This window comes from Anguilla anguilla, chromosome 8 (assembly GCF_013347855.1).
Source record: "Anguilla anguilla isolate fAngAng1 chromosome 8, fAngAng1.pri, whole genome shotgun sequence".
Lineage (NCBI taxonomy): Eukaryota > Metazoa > Chordata > Actinopteri > Anguilliformes > Anguillidae > Anguilla > Anguilla anguilla.
In genome coordinates, this window is record NC_049208.1 from 33359160 (window position 1) to 33375734 (window position 16575).

Below are 16575 nucleotides of genomic sequence, written 5' to 3' on the forward strand. Positions count from 1 at the left end.
AGGATATTCTTGTTCCATGAATAGGTTACAGATGGGGTCAAGGCCTATGTCAAAGACTATCAGACAATGTTCTCTTTTATTTCCATTTGGGTTTTTGTGGGGCAGTCTTGTTAAGCGTGAATGTCCCATAGTGCAACGGAGTGGGCCAACACATGATACAAAGGCAAGCACACTGAATATGTAGTGATCAGCTCAATCAATAATGACGTAACAGTTTAACACAATTTGTGGCATATACAGTATATGCATATAGAGGCTGGTTTTGAAATGAGATGCATTACAAAAGTATTATTGTAATGTTAAAAGTTATTGACTGGAGTTTTTAACGATACACATTGTAATTGTAAATATTGGAAATGGATTACATTTTTTATTTCAAATTTATGCTTTTGTCTTTTATCATTATACCCTTAAATAATCCCTTTGCTTATGCCCATCTATTTTCCTCTGTTAAAGCCTGGTAACTTTCCTGCATTTGCTAACCGGCTTCCACTCTCTCTGACTCAGCAAATGCTTCTTTTGACACTTATTTTATGCTCCTTTGTCTCCTCCTCCATCTCTTCCTTTGTCCCACTCTGTACATTTCCTGGGGCGCTCGTTTTCGTGCGGCAGGCCTGTGTGCACACAAAGAACAACGGAAATAGAGAGCACACTCTCAACCCTCTTTCTCTCTCTTTTCCCCCTTTCTTGTTCCATCACCATGGAAACTAGGGGTAAGGGGTGGCGACATCCCATAATCACCAATCAGGAGGGATGTGGGGGTGGTTGTCATGGAAACCCCAGTCATTACACCTCCACTGTCCCCACCCCCACCCCCCATACACACACTCATAGTGACTGAACATCCCATAATATAGTTTCATTGTAAAAAGAAACTACAGCCCATAATACTCTTTCTAGACCAACTGTTGTTATGGAGATAAGCGGTATGGAGGGGGGTGGGGTGACAGGCGGGGTCAGATTACCATGTAAACTCAGAAACAGACCAAAATACACAACCCATCCCCCCACCCACTCACCCCCCCCACCTCACCACTGCCCCCCTCCCCCATTCCCCATCCCCCATCCCCACCCCCCATTCCAGACATCCCATAATGTCACACCATCAGTGGGCAAAGGAGCTTAGACAGATAGACAGACAGAAATACAATCACAGACAGATGAACAGATACAGATAGGAAAGAGAGATGGATGGAAAGCGTATATAGGGCACAGAGAAGTGCAGATGGAGATACAAGATCACAGCAAGACAGATCGATATTGACATAAAAAAATAGCTGTTTCTGCAGTTCAAAACTGTGCAACATTAATATGCAGTTAACAATCTCAGGTTCACCACCTGGCAGCATAATAATGTCCCCAAGCACAATGGCTCAAGAATGCGCATTCTGACGATTTGGAGGTTAAGCTGCCTCACAAGTGTAATTTTACATGTGATAGGGACAGTATGATTGCCAAACGGAAAGACAAAGGCAGAAACAAGTTCAAGGTAAAAAAACAAGGTATGCAATTTCATGTAAGGTTCTTTTTCAACAATAAGTTCAAATAAATACTGGTTCTCAACCTCTAAACAAATTCTCTTGGATGGTTTGTGCTTCTGAAGATGTATTTCCCAGTGCTGCCTTGCTATAATCTGCTGAATTATAGCAGTGTTTTTATATTATGACAATTTTTACTTTTGTGGGCACAACAGTAAACTTCACTGAACATTGTGCACCTCTCACTCCTCAAAATTATTCTTATTCCGTTTAAAAAACTGGCTGTGTGTAGTCAAGGTGGTTTCATACTCTTTCAGTGCTATTATGTTGTATTTGTACTGCATTGCTGTATGAACCTTCCATAATATGCACATTGAGCATTGATTTAAATTTTGAAGGACTGAGCGACACAGACACATTACTTAGGAACCACCACAGCACAGGCCAAAGCCAGACCATAATACTCCACTGCACCCCCTCCACCCCTCCCCCACCTAACAACACAGACAGCCCATAATAACCACAGCAACACCCCCTCCCCCACCGTGCTAATTCACCCTCCCCTCTGCACTGTCTCTGTAGTTGTGAGTATAGTGTGTCTGTACAGTGACAAAACACCTAATGTGTGAAGACTTTTGGAGGGTCCTTAACAGCTCCATGATTTTCATATTAACCGTAACCAAAGCCTGCGATCCATAGAGTGATCACATCGGTGGCTTTGATTCAGTTAAATCACAGGCCAGAGTAAAAGACAGGGTTGCGAAGTTGCAATGTGGCCCCAGTCATTGGAAGAGGTAAGCATGTGTTCAAATGTGGATGGTCCACAGTACCGCTCCCTGCTAACAAGTCAGATATGTGCACTAACATTATCTCAGCCTCCCACCCTCTATCCCATACCAGGACACGTTGTGACAAAACAAAGAACATCCCATAATATCCACCCTGCCACGCAACCACGGCCGCCTCGCTGTCACAGTCAGCATGGTAACCGGTTATGTCAGAGACTGAGAGATAAGTGCATCTGTACGTCCACAGTTGATATGAGCAGTCTTTGTGCACTGTATGCGTGTGCGCTTATACATGGTACTTGTATGTATATTGAATATACATGTGTTATGGAAAGAGTATGTGTTTGACAGAGTGCGGTCTGATTATGTGTTAAGCGTAGTTTGTAAGTTTTGTTTATTGGTTGTATCTGCTTTTTTTGAAACAGTGTCTTAGGAGAGAGAAATGAAGAGGGAGGGGCTGTCTTTCTATCCCATAATTCTGCCCCAGATGTCTATGGTTACCAGTGGCAACCATCTTATAATGAGGTCAACTGGCCATCCAATAATAATCACAAACCTCTGTGACTAAGAGACTCCAGGAGGTGCTGAGGCACATATTGTATACTGCCACAGAAAAGTGCTCAGTATATAGAAATAGCTATGCATAGATGTATGCTTGTCTGCAAATTAGAGATACAATAAAATCACATTCAACTGGAAATGTGGCCCGGAATTACACGATATGATTATATAGACTGATTGAGGCAGAGAGTTGGCTTGTATGCATTAAAATCTACACAACAGCATCAGCACTGAAACCTTGGAGAGCATATTTATAACATGTATTGTACACACTGACGGACATACAGTTCAAGCAGTGCGACTTCAGTATATACTGTTTAGCTGCATAAGCCAATATGCTATAGCTGATGAAGTATGTAGTTATTGAGAGGTAATATTGTTTCTGTGTGTGTGTGTGTGTATGTGTGTGCACGCACTGTAAGTTTGCCAGTGTTTGGCCAGTGTGTGATGTGTTTCAAACATTTTTATTGCAATACAATGCAATAAAACCCTTTGCTACAAAAATAACCCCCCCCCCCCCCCCATATATAAAAGGAGACAAGAGATGAGAAAAAAAAATGTGAACAATACCATACAATTCACTTTGAGTAAAAGTTTTTCCAAACAGTGTAACAGCTTAATGGAAGATACTTAATTGTTATTTAGCATAAAATGATAACTTTGTAAGTCAGTATAGTCTTAGCTGTAAAATAAGCCACAGTGACTCAGGCTAAGCCCCTTTATCTATGCACATGGTGGGTTGTCAGGAGGAGGCACGCTGTATTAGAATGTAAAGTAGGCTAATAGGTTCACAAGGCAATGATACCTTGAAATGGCTGATAAATTTACCTGCAGGTTCCGACATGTGCAAAAAAAAACAAAAAAAAAAAACGATTTGAAGTGTCAGGAAGTGTGGCTCCGGTCGTCATTGACTCCATCATGGGTGGTGCACCGTAACCTGTCACTCTACCTACTGCGGTGGAGGCCGCGGCGGCACGCAGGCCTTTGTGAGATGGCCGCAGGTGGTGTTCCCCTGCCTGGACAGGGTGGGACAAACTGGGGCAGACGAAGGGCGGGTGTGGGTGTAAGAAAAATAAGGAAGATGGAGAAAGACGGAGAGGTATTCTTGACGAGACAGAGGCAAGGCATGGAGGAGCAAGTGGCGCTAAAACAGCAGATGAAACATAGGCAATCCATCAGGGGAGACGGCATCGCTCACATGTAACCGACACCAGACAAAGGAATAGTACATGAGAGAGAAAAAAAGAGGAAAAAGCAAAGATGGCGGCAAGCCTGAGCAATTCTTAGCAAACCGAGTCTACAATAACGCCCCCTCCCATCAGGTGGAGCGGTTTAAGTACACATTCACACAATGTTCTCTGAATGATTTTGTGCCACAGAGACAGGGGTTCTACACTATGGTCAGGTTGTGGTTGATGTAAAGGTTGAAGGAGTACTGTTTGATGAAGAGAGAGGCAGCACCAAATAATTAATTGCAAGAAGGTTAGCTGGCATGCTGGGTTGCTGCTCTATTGGAGGATATGTTTACTTTAGGGAAAGGAAAGGAGATGTCTTACATGATAATTTATTTCTCAAATATAATTTTCATTTTACATTTTGGGAGATATTATACCTGCAGGACGAAATCAATTTCATAACTGAATTTGAGAAAGGATGAGTGGAGATGAAAATTTTAAGAAAAAAAGGGAAAGGTGATTGGATTGTTGCTCAAAGGAAAGGAGGAGAAGACAAGAGGTGACAGTTAACCCCTCTCTGTGCTTCATTTTAGCCTTTTATTGCCAGGCAATCGATGGGGTTCCCAAAATAGCCACCCCACTGTCAGTACTGCCAGGTCCACATCTCTGTGTCACCAGCAGAAACCATAACAGCAAGAAGAAGTAAACTAAATGTGATAGCTAAGAACAGTGACATCACATCCTGTTCCGTCTGCTGTGAAAGGCCTGGGTCTTCTCACAGTGAGGTGTCTGTATGTTTCTGGGAAGCTGTGGACGGTAGAGGGTGGGGCAATGATCTCTGGTTTTATGCCTTTGTTGGGACATTTATGTTGTACTTTGTCCTCTGGTTTGCAAAAATAAAATACATTCACAAAAGTCATTATTCTGATGCTTCTCGCCATCAGATATAACTTATTTGCTACGGAAACAAAGGATCTCTGCAGTACCAGGGGTGATGTGCTACAGTGAAAGTACTGAGCTCCACTCACTTCTGCTTAATTCACCCCCCCCCCCCCCCCCCCCCCCCCCCCCCCACATTTTCTGTTTCTCTCACTCCATTATATGGGCTCTCTTTGCGTCTCTCCTCTCTTCCCAATTTATCCCTCTAACTACTTACCCTTTAATCTACTGGAAAAAAAAACAAAAAAAAGTGCTCTTGAGGATAGTAGATGTGAAGACTGAAAAATACGAGCCATGCAATCACACATGACAAAAACCTGTTTCAAATGTTCATCTCTTCAAAGGAGGATTTTAGGGGTCTAAGCAGTGAAGCTGCTGGAACCCCATTATTATTATTAGACATGCCAAATCTGGTAGATAACTTGCAAATGTCACCCACTAGTCGGCCACAGTGCACTTGAAAAATCTGTGGCGAATATGGGTGACAAGGATGTGATGCCTAACCTCTGAATAATAAATGCAACCTGGATGAAACCTACATTCCCATGTCTCAGGTCCATAAAGCATACCAGGTACCTTCAAAATCCTGCCATTCCAAGACTCATCAAAGTTGGATGTTTCATGTCATTGATTGTGTCTGGACAAATGATACATAAGGCTGTATAGCTGAGCTGCTTGGGCCTCGTAAATTGCCTCTTTAATTGTTGGGGAGCTGTGTTTAAATTACACAAATTAGGTCTCTGAATTGCTTCCTGTGTTTGTAATTGCACAGCTAATCAGAACTCTGGAATAACAGAGATAGCGGAAGTGGTAGATGAACACTTAACAGATAAAACTTAGTTATAATATGTTGAACAATCAGTCCCAAAATTAACATTGAATTTGTAAATCAATTTTTTAATTTGTACTCCAATGAAGGATATCAACCACAAAATAACCAACAAGGGTAAACTTGTCTAAAGTGAGATTGATGTCATGTATTTGTTGAGCCAGTGCGCAACTACCACTGTTCTAGCATAAGTGTCTATATGATGGAATAAAATACGAAAAATCATTATTTTAAATATCCCAAATTATTGCATGTGGCAAATTTGTCCAGAGATTTTTCCATTCCTCCTAATCTATGACATTTTATAAAAAATAATGGTAACAGGAAGACTAATTTTGTTTATGATATTGAAATAAACCTGCAGTTACAGATGATTCATACATGATTATAAATGAAATGAAATGATTTGCTTTTAATGTCTGTCTTGCGGAAAATACATGAAAGAGCGCCCTCTACTGCTCTAAACATGTACAGTATCTTTAAGTATTGTGTGGCAATGGTCCCACAACATAATATTTAATAACTATTGGGTGTTTTTATACAAGATAAAATGCCAAACTAAATTATACTGTATCGTCCTGTGATTCATTTACATGGTTGTGTAACACTATGTTCCATTTCTGCATCACCACAAAAATAACAACCTCCCCTGGCACAATGAACACACTGCGCACTACAAACTATTGTTTCACACCAAAGCATATATTATTGTGCAAATATGTTGCTTTTTATACTTATAGGCTGTGATTCTGTCTAGAAGTATATTTGTATTTCCAGGGATTCTAAAAATAGTAGATACTGTGGTTTCAGTTTATGGGCCAATAACTTTCAAGTTTGTTTAGCGGCTTCTGCTCTTAATTCTTTTTTTTTCTGCTATAAAGTGCTTTTGCCTTCAAAGGTAAGGCTAGTTTTATTTATGGATGTTTTTGGCTGTTTTGCTATTGGGTGCTGATACAGAGGATGCTGGTATCCCAAGGTTTGATCTGTTGGGTGTGTCTCTATTTAGCTGTAGAACATTCTTTCGTATTCTTACCAGCAGTTAATGTTACCTTTGAACTTTTGTGGCAGCTATGGAATTTGGAGGTAATGGTACTGGGCCCCTTATTTTAGCTCCCAGTGTGATGATTAAAACCAAGATATTGGACCAGATGTTTGTTGGTAATAAAGATTTTCCTAATTTCAGTTCTATGGTGGTACGGCAAAAAAAACCCTAACCCTGACCCTCTCTCTCTCTCTCTCTCTCTCTCTCCCTAACTCAACCCAACTCAGTCTTTCTGTTAATCTTTGTTAGTCTCTATTAGTCTGTCTGACTTTTACATTTTCTTACTTTGTCAATCTCTTTGAGTGCATTTCAGATGTGTTTTATCAACACAAAAAAGAACCATAAAGTACATTCCAAAGGACATTACCAGAGTACACGCACTGGCCTCTGGTTTATTTGTACAGCCACTACAGACTGCTGAAGGTAGCAGATCTATCAATGGAATGGATTTGGTCTCAGGCTTTACTTATAGGGATGAGTAAGTATATGACGTGTGTGTGAAATCTCAGAGCTGTGTTCAGCTTGGGTAGTCACAAGGTGGTGGGAGTGGCTTATAATGCATGCAGATGTCCAGCCTGTACTGCATGGGATTTTTCTGACCGGCACTGTGGCTGTCAGATTGAATCTAGATCTAAAAAACGGAGTGCTCTCCATGCCACCAGCAGGATATGTTCCTCATGTTTACGAGTGTCCAGAGGCACAGGCAGTGCTAGAGCTGCTGGGTTGGAAAATTTGGTTGGCAGTTTTTATAAATCTGTCTCAACTTCTTGCTGGTATCTGTGTGAGCACAGCCTGTCTTCTCTGGACGTTAAAAGCTATGGTCATTGAGTGTGAATTTTAACAGTGTGTTACTGGCTTTGAATGTACGTTTTGACAATACGATACTGTCTTATTATGGTTAAATAGCATATAATTTTGTTTCCTATCTGTACCTTTGTTGTGCCTCCTAGTGAGTGATGTGGCTTTGTTCATGTGCTGCTGTGATTTATTTGACCTGAGGATGAATTGTGTTAGTAGTTGCTGGTGTCGTCGGTCTTGATACCAACCCATGGCATTTCCTGTTTGTAGATATGAATTGATAATGCGTATTGCACTAATTTCATGCTGCACACATCTTCAGAGTCCATCGTTTAAGCGTATGTGCTATTTAAGCGTAAACTGCTCTTTTGCAACATTTATCAATATTTGACTTATAATCTAGGTTCAGCAAAGAAACAAAAATAAACTCTACAAGAGCTCACTCACAAACATGTCCTCACAGATACACTTCCTGTACCACAGTCACCCGGTGTTTGTATATTCTGCAGCTGGCTCACCAGTCTGAGAGTGCATTATGAGATGACTTAGCAGCACTCGTGCTCTGTGTACAGGAACCACTCCACTTCCTGATGCAGTGTTGGTCCTGAGCCATAATATGCATCAGTGTCAGCGCGTCTAAACAGAGGTGGCTTATTAATGAGTTTTCCTTGCCTTGATAGCAGACAGAAAAATCCTTACCACTGGATTCAGGACCCTTGATGGTTTGATTAAAGTAGATTAATGAAGATGGGCCCTAAATGCTTGGTACATTGCACCTCAGATATCTGTACCTGCCCCTATCAGGATATATTTGCCCCACAGGCCCAAGCTGATGTTTATTGACCCCTGTTCTCACTTGTATGTTAAGTGATCTATCTGCTGCGTCTGGCACCTCTGAAATGGGCCGAGGGAGGCAGTGGGTGGGGCCGGCCAAGGTGGCAAGGAGGGATACTTCAGGCGGTATCGGAGCAAGTATACACAGACCACAGTCATAGGATGACTATGACCAAAACAATACTAGACAGTGTCTTGCAGAATAGAGCATGCTAAATGTGATACGCTTTTTAAAGATTAAATAATTGAGGCATTTATGTTTTGAGCATTTCAAAACAGGCCTTGTTTGAGCTAGTCATGTCATTCATTGTGCACTGCATTTAAAACTGAAATAGTTCGTAAGTGTACCTATATTGAAGGTCACACAAGCATTTGAATATCAACAAATAATTTAACCATATCAAAACGCTAACACTTAGCTTGGGTCCGTTGTAACATTATGCATGCATCCTGAATATGCAAATACCAGAAGAAAGACAAATGGGATTCAATTGAGACAGCTGCACACTAAGCAACAAAATGAAGTATAAAATCAGCCAATATGCAATAAAAGGGATTTTGCTGTAGTGATAAAATACACTGTCACAGTCGGCCAGTAGAACCATTTTTATTAGACATTCTTTGATTACACCCAGAGGAATTATTCAGATCAGTAATTTACACATTAGAATTATGATTGTTATGTCGTTAATGAACTGCAACCAGTTACTGTTGCAAAAAATCACAAAATAATAAAAACAATAAAAAAACTCAAGTTTTAAAATGGAAAACCGCTAAAAATCCCCAATAGAGGAAAACATAATATTTATAATATTAATAACATCATACTCCAAAAAAAAAAAAAAGAAGAAAATATTAATTCAGTTCTCTGTGGCCAGCAGATTGCTAGAGAAAAATGCACTTGGAAGTTCCCATTATTAACCAGAAGGTGGCAGCAGGTGGAGAATAGTGGATAAGTATGCATTCGTGTCCAGTCTGCAGTCTGAGATTAACGGTTAGCAGTATTCTGGCCAGCTCGTTCTTTACATCCCAATAACATAATTCACCATTCCTCCTCCCAGAACTTTAAACTGTAAGGTTAACAAAAAACTAATTCTATTTAAATCCCTGTCCACTTGGGAAAAAAAAGAAGAGTAACTTCCTCCCTCCCTTCCTGGACTCTTACAGGACTGGGTTTTGATTGGGTGAGAAATTCTCGCCCCTGCTTCCCTCGGGATTGGCTGAAGGCACTGTGTCAACGAGTCGGTCCCTCTGTCCGTTTCCTTTTCCTGTCACACCCACCCTTCCTTCCCCCCTCCCCTATTCCTCTTCCTTTGCCTTCCTGTCTTGGCTCTCCCTCCCTCCCTCCCTCCCTCCCTCCCTCCCTCCCTCCCTCCCTCCCTCTCTCCCTCCCTCCCTCCCTCTCTCCCTCCCTCCCTCTCTCTCCCTCTCTCTCTATAGCAGTCTGCAGCGCTTCTTGGGCTTGGTTTCGGGCGGCTCCAACGCTGCCAGGATGGCCTCGTCGAACACGTTCTTCAGCCCTCGCTGAGACACAGGGAACAAAGTGGGGTTAGCGGCTCTCTCCCTGAGCGCAGTGCGCAGCTCAAACAGAGAGGCTGGGCCTCACAGACACACACACAAACACACACAGCAATGCGCCAGACGAGACTGGACCAGACCAGACGAGTGTGGACAGTACATGACAGGATTAGACACGACAGAACCAGATTGCATCAGACAGAAAGTCACAGGGCTCCTTTAGCTCTCGCATGAATGCAACTGCAGCCAGAGCTCCATGCATCCAACCAAACTGTGGATGCATAACTCGTAGCCCAAGACTGATTTGAGAAGGTCAGTGACACCAGTGTTGGGGAATGAGGAATATACCCTACACCCAGCCCCACTAATTAACATGGCATTAGCGCCCTGGACGGTGGATTTCACAAGGAGGCAGCTACCTTCAATTCTCACTACGTAGGTCAGTTTTGCAAGGCCGGTTTTTTTTAACACAGGCGGTTACACGTATTAAACACACAGCAATCTCCCGGTTCCTCTGTAATTTGCCACAAATTACTCAACACACAACAGGATTAAAGAAGTGGGGCAGTGTTAGCAAACAGTGTGTTTTGACTGAGAGTCAGCACTTGGTGGTTAATGGGGAAAAAACTGAAATAAAATAAACTCTTTGTCACTGTCCAATATGTGCATTAGAAAGGCTTCCAGGATACTATGGCTAAAGCGACATTTATACGGTTACACCATCCTCCAGAATATATTTAATGGGAGATGACTTATACAGTTGTGCACCATTTACACTAACCAGAGCATGAACGCAAGAGGAATCACTCAATGGTAAAGATAAGATGCTGATTACCACAAAGGGCAATTCAGCTAGGATGACACCTTTGCAGAAATAAGAGGCATGCACTATGCATGACTGCACTGAACTGAACAGAACAACAAAGCATCAGTGCCTTACACAAACTTACGCATTCAACACTGCAGCACGCACTGGGCTTGGAATTAGAGCACCTTCGATCTTTTCAGGATTCTGCTTTCATTCGTTTCGGAAGGACCGTCTCATGCATAAGAAAGAGAACCTGATTGACCCCACCGTGAACTTCCAGATCCACTGTGATCCGACCGCTCTTTCTCAACACTCAACAGGATGTGACAAATTTTCCAAGCAATCCCAAAACCTCTACGTGCAGCGCTAACACCCAGACATAAAGGCAAGAACAATACAGCCTGGAGCCACAGAGGTTTACTGTTCCAAATGAAAGCCATACAACAGGTTTAGCCTGATTCACTCAAACGCCATGACGCCATCCCTGTCAATCACTCAGCTGAAAAGTCTGTTTTGTCGCATGCCAATCACACCAGTCCTGTGTCACTGGCCAATAATCTAGTCATGTGTCGCTGGCCAATCACACCAGTCCTGTGTCACTGGCCAATCACATCAGCCCTGTGTCACTGGCCAATCACATCAGCCCTGTGTCACTGGCCAATCCAACCAGACCTGTGCCACAGGCCAATCACACAAGTCGTGTGTCACTGGCCAATCAAACCAGTCCTGTGTGACTGTCCAATCACACCAGTCCTGTGTGACTGTCCTAATCACACCAGTCCTGTGTCACTGGCCAATCACACCCGTCCTGTGTCACTGGTCACGCTTCACCGTTTGATAATGCGACTTCACTACCACTCCCATTTCTTTAATATACAACACACAGCAGCTACTCAGGAGTTATATGAATCCAGAGCGAGACTCATTTCTCTTTATGACAGCCATGCAGCGCTTGGAGCGGCTGCGCTCAATTTGTCTATATTAGCCAATCCGACTGTGCTAGAACGTTCTATTATTCAACTGCCCAAATATCTCATCTACCTGCATCAATTCCCTCACTGGTATGCTGCCTGGCCAGATTCCTGACTCGGAATCTGAATTGCTGAAGCACCCATTCTTCTAACATATGGTACAATGGGAACTAATATTCTTTCTGTGGCGGCTTAAGGGAGCCTCACCAAAATAGTAAGTAGGTGTCATCACTAAGCGCTTTGACCTGCTGAGCCAAGCAGATGTGGATTTGAGTTAATTGCTCTCGTGCATTTATTTTGTACTTGTCCAAAGCAAACTCTGTTCTAGCATATGGCACAGTGGTAACTAGAATTGTCTAGACTGAAATAACAACTTTGTAGCCCTGTTGAATATGTGCTGTTAAACACCTTATGGACCAGCTGAGCTAAACAGACATTCCAATTCTGGTTTAGCTGCCGCAGTTAAAAATAAAAGGACTGCAGGAATTCGAAGGATGCATTATATTCACAACACAATAAAATCTTGAGGAATGCACTGGGAATTTCAGTGTGCCTTCCAGTAGAGTTCCATCTTTCACAGGGTAACTGCATTTCAAACAACCGTTATCGCATGGCTAATTAGAGCCCTGTAAGACTGCAGCACGTACGGTACCTGTGTGAGGGCGGAGCATTCCACGTATTTGACAGCGCGCAGGTCCCTGGCCAGCTTTTCGCCGCTCTCGAAAGACAGGGGGCGCTGTTTGTTCTTGGCTAGCTTCTCCACCGTGTTGCTGTCGTCCCGCAGGTCCATCTGAGTTCCCACCAGCAGGAAGGGCGTGCGGGGGCAATGGTGAGAGATCTCGGGTACCCACTGGGGGGGCAGACAAGGAGACACACAGGCTCAGAGAGGGGGAGTGAGAGAGACAGAGGAGCGATACAGCAAGAGAAGGGGGGGAGGGAGGGAGGGAAAGGGAGAGAGAGAAACAGCAAGAGAGATGGGACAAGGGGGACAGGGCGTACATACTGAAACACTGAGAATTATGCAGCAACACGCACCATGTGATAGAAAAATTATGCTTAGCCACAGCAATAAGAAACAGTAAACGGAAAATTACAAATGTACCTCTCACCCCTCCCTTAAAAGATATGTTGTTCTGAACTGAAGGATGTAAGGGAGGGGGAGAAGATTATACTTTCTGCGAGACACGCTTATGAAGTGTAAGCTTATAAAAGAGAAGGCTCTCTAGTGTTCAGAGAGCCTTCATGCAGAAACAGTTTTTTCTCTGTGTGAACTCACCTATTTGGCCAAATAAATGTTTGAACTGAATATTGTGTGAAAGTCTATTTGACTCTTCTCACCGAACTTGGAGATCTAGAGAATTTCCACCACAACCATGAGAGACCAAAACAGATTACCACAAACGCTATCCAGTTACATACAAGCACAGTGCCCGACTGACTAACTGACAACACCCAACACCACAATCCACCGACACAGAATGAGAAGGACCGACACGCATTGCGCACGGACAGAGGACAGAGCGAAGAGAAAGAAAAGATGGTCATAGGCAAGCGAAAGCATGCGTCGAACTGAGACTCGAGGACGAAGCTGCAGACGGACCTTCTCCTTGACGTTCTCGAAGGAGGACGGGGACACCACGGAGAAGCAGACGAGGAAGACGTCCGTCTGGGGGTAACTGAGCGGCCGGAGTCGGTCGTAGTCCTCCTGACCTGTAGGTAGACAGGAAAGGGGTCACGCCAAACAGCCAATCACAGTACATGGGAACGGTGGTGGAAGCAGACAGGGCAGCCATAGCTGCCTCTAATGCTACATGAGGAAGAGGCAGGGCATATTTCACCTGCAGTGTCAAACAGGCCCAGAGTGTAGGGCTCCCCACCGATCATCACCGTCACGGCATAGTTATCAAACACCTGTCGGGGGAGAGAAGGGCGTGAGTGCAGAAGAGACAACCCCTATGCCAGTGTCATTTAAGCACTCCTGCATCACATTCAGTGTCACATCAAAGAGGATTCTGGGAGTTGTAGGCCACAAACCTTATTCTGCTCTAGTTAACCATTTCCCAACTTGCTGTGCTGACAGTTATCAGAGTTCCTCCCAGAAAGATCTGGTTAAGAACGGCATTAATTGGCCTTATTTTCACAACTTGAAGTGAGGCCACTGACAATGACGTCAAGAGAGCTGGCTGACTCACTCCGGGTCATCTGCGTCCCTCAAAACTGATCCAGGACCAGATTAACTGCAACTGATCCTGCCCCCCTACCATTTAAAATAAAATCTGGATACTGTTCCAGGAAGGTCAGTTAGAGGCAGAATTCTCACCGTGGGCACATATTCAGAAGGGAACTTGTTTGTTGTGTAGGAGATCAGCAGGCAGGTCTTTCCCACAGCACCATCCCCCACCACAACACACTTTATCGTCTGCATCTACAGAAATACAGGAGAGAAAGAAGTTAACACATTACCGCCAAACTGACTACAGCACAGTGTGAATATTTTGATTGTGTGCACAATTAAACCACAATTTTAACTGTCATAATAGCTGGAAAACAACAGCAGCTGCTTTCATTTGTTACGGAATGTCTCATGCATGATCCTCTGGGATCCGACCTCACTAACTCAACACACAGCAGGATGTGACAAATATTCCAAGAAATCCCGAAACCTCTACGTGCAGCGCTAACGCCCAGAAGTAGGTACGGCTGAGGACAGCACAGGGTCATATTATAAATCACATTAATATCCATGCCAAGCATTTTTATAGATAATTCTTAATTTTACTGTGAAGAAGATTAATGTCAGTTCTATTGATGTGATGTATAAATGTACATGCACACCAGTGATACATCCCTTAATGATATGTATCGTCACTGACTTGAACAGTACCTGCAGTACAATGAAAATTATTCTTGACCATCCATAGCTAGCTGCAGATTGAAACTGTACTCCATATGCATTTTAGAAATGGGGCAAAAGGAATCAACACTGCGATATCAACTCGTTTTGAACTACAAGAGCTGCTAACGTTAGCTGGATATAGCTATATGTAAAAGCGTGATGACACCAAACTTATTCACTTCCGTGTACAATACAAAGCAAAGTCTGGGACGTCGCTGTTCGTATAACTGTGCTAGCTAGTTAGCTAGCTAGCTAAATACCAGACAACCACTTCCTCAGCCACGTTTAGCAGTAAGCATAGCTAACGCCACAAAAGATCAACGATAAGATATCTTTTAACCTACCTTTAAACAATACTATTCCTGAAATCCAAAACAACCGTATGAACAGCTTAAGTTAACACCAGTAACAATGCTCGTCCAAATTATATACCTAGTGTCAATGTATTTTAAAAGCAACAGCTACTATCAAGCTAGTTAGCACTAAGTTAGCTATATTTTTCATTTAATCTTTTGTTGCGGGCAAAGTTAGAAACAGTTCTGTATTATAACAGTAGCTTACATATGGCAAGTTCTGAAATTACTTTAAAACTTTTGAAAAGTTGTTAAAAACTTAGAAGCTGGTTAGCTATTTTACGATGGCTAGATTAACTTGCCGGTTAGCTAGCAATCTAGATGGCCGCTTACACTTAGTTAGCATGCTAGCTAGGTTAGTTCATACAAAACTAAAATACATAATCTGAAAGACTGCCTATGCTTAATACTGTAACATAAACTTCATTCTTAATCGTTAGGTAAGTATAATTAATAATGTCGCCGTCTAACGTAGCAGTTTTTCCCTCAAACCTGAACTGCTACCAACTCACCCTCTCAGTCCAACAAGGCGTTGTTACATCCGGGTTTGCTTGCGAGAGCAGCAGAGTCGATGTAACCGCTGGTAGGGGCGTGTCAGTAAGGAAACCCACCCCTAAGAAAAGAATTATTTTATTATTATTATTATTATTATTATTATTATTATTATTATTATTATTATTGTTGTTGTTGTTGTTGTTGTTGTTAACACATGAATTTGGTCATGACCGAGTCATACCTTTTATGCAATGAATGATGGATTCTTGTTTATGTCTAATTATGCAGTCATCCTTAAATAAAATATTATTGTTAATCGGACATGTTCCATTATTGTTAATCCCACATGTACTTTGTGGTGAGTGGTTTCTTTTGGCTTCTGATGATCACAGTTTAAGTAGCTCATCACGTACTTTGGAGTCCCACTCTTCTGAGCCATTTGTTAAGCTCAAATAGTGCAAACTTTCATTGCAGATGGCATATTTGTCAAGTGTTGAAATGCACAGTGCTGTGAAAAAGTATTTGCCCCTTCCTGACTTCCTCTATTATATATTATATATTTGTCACTGAATGGTTTCAGATCTTTAGGGAAAAAAATGAATATTAGACAAAATGAGACAAACACATTTTTGTGTTATTATATATTTTTTTTAAATCAAATAGGTTATGAAACACCCATATTACCCATGTGAAAAAGTAATTGCCATAGTTTCACAATCAACCAATTACACAAATTTAAACTTATAATTAGATTCAGCTGATTGAACACAGCCAGGCTTGATTGTAGCCAGTCCTGTTGAATCTAAACCTCCCTCTTATTGAACCTTACCATCAGAGAGAAGTAGACACTGCAAAATTTCTGAAAGCACACTATGTTACAATCAAAGGAAGTCCCAGAAGAGATGAGAAAAAAAAAGTCTTCACTGGAAAGTGAAAAGCCATTTCACTCTGGAAATGCTTACAAAGCCTCCACAGGACTCCACTAAACCACAATGAGAGCCATTAGAGTATGTCCAAATGGGGAACACTTGGAACAGTGGTGAATCTTCAGGAGTGGCCAGTCTGCCAAAATTTCCTCAAGGGCACAATG

The 16575-nt window shown here is 42.4% G+C and overlaps 1 protein-coding gene across 2 annotated transcripts; it reads right to left on the reverse strand.

Annotated features, from left to right (window-relative positions):
• Window positions 1-9836: 9836 nt before the first annotated feature.
• LOC118234664 (cell division control protein 42 homolog) lies at window positions 9837-15603 on the reverse strand. 2 transcript variants are annotated; one of them, XM_035431367.1, is made up of 6 exons: window positions 15503-15603; window positions 14062-14166; window positions 13580-13652; window positions 13342-13451; window positions 12394-12591; window positions 9837-9968 (listed from the first exon to the last, which is right to left on the reverse strand). In XM_035431367.1, exons 2-6 carry the CDS (start codon window positions 14164-14166, stop codon window positions 9879-9881), a joined length of 576 nt encoding a protein of 191 aa, XP_035287258.1. In that variant the 5' UTR covers window positions 15503-15603; the 3' UTR covers window positions 9837-9878. The 2 variants fall into 2 exon arrangements, with proteins under 2 accessions (XP_035287258.1, XP_035287259.1); XM_035431368.1 differs by lacking the exon at window positions 15503-15603 and adding an exon at window positions 14982-15495.
• Between the last annotated feature and the right edge of the window lie 972 nt (window positions 15604-16575).

What these genes read in the sequence shown, in the direction of transcription:
- LOC118234664 (XM_035431367.1), bottom strand. Translation starts at nt 14,166, where the DNA reads ATGCAGACGATAAAGTGTGTTGTGGTGGGGGATGGTGCTGTGGGAAAG. An exon ending in TCGAGAACGTCAAGGAGAAG is followed by an intron (nt 12,592 to 13,341) that starts GTCCGTCTGCAG and finishes CTGCCCCCCCAG; the next exon opens with TGGGTACCCGAGATCTCTCA. An exon ending in AATGCTCCGCCCTCACACAG is followed by an intron (nt 9,969 to 12,393) that starts GTACCGTACGTG and finishes CCTGTGTCTCAG; the next exon opens with CGAGGGCTGAAGAACGTGTT.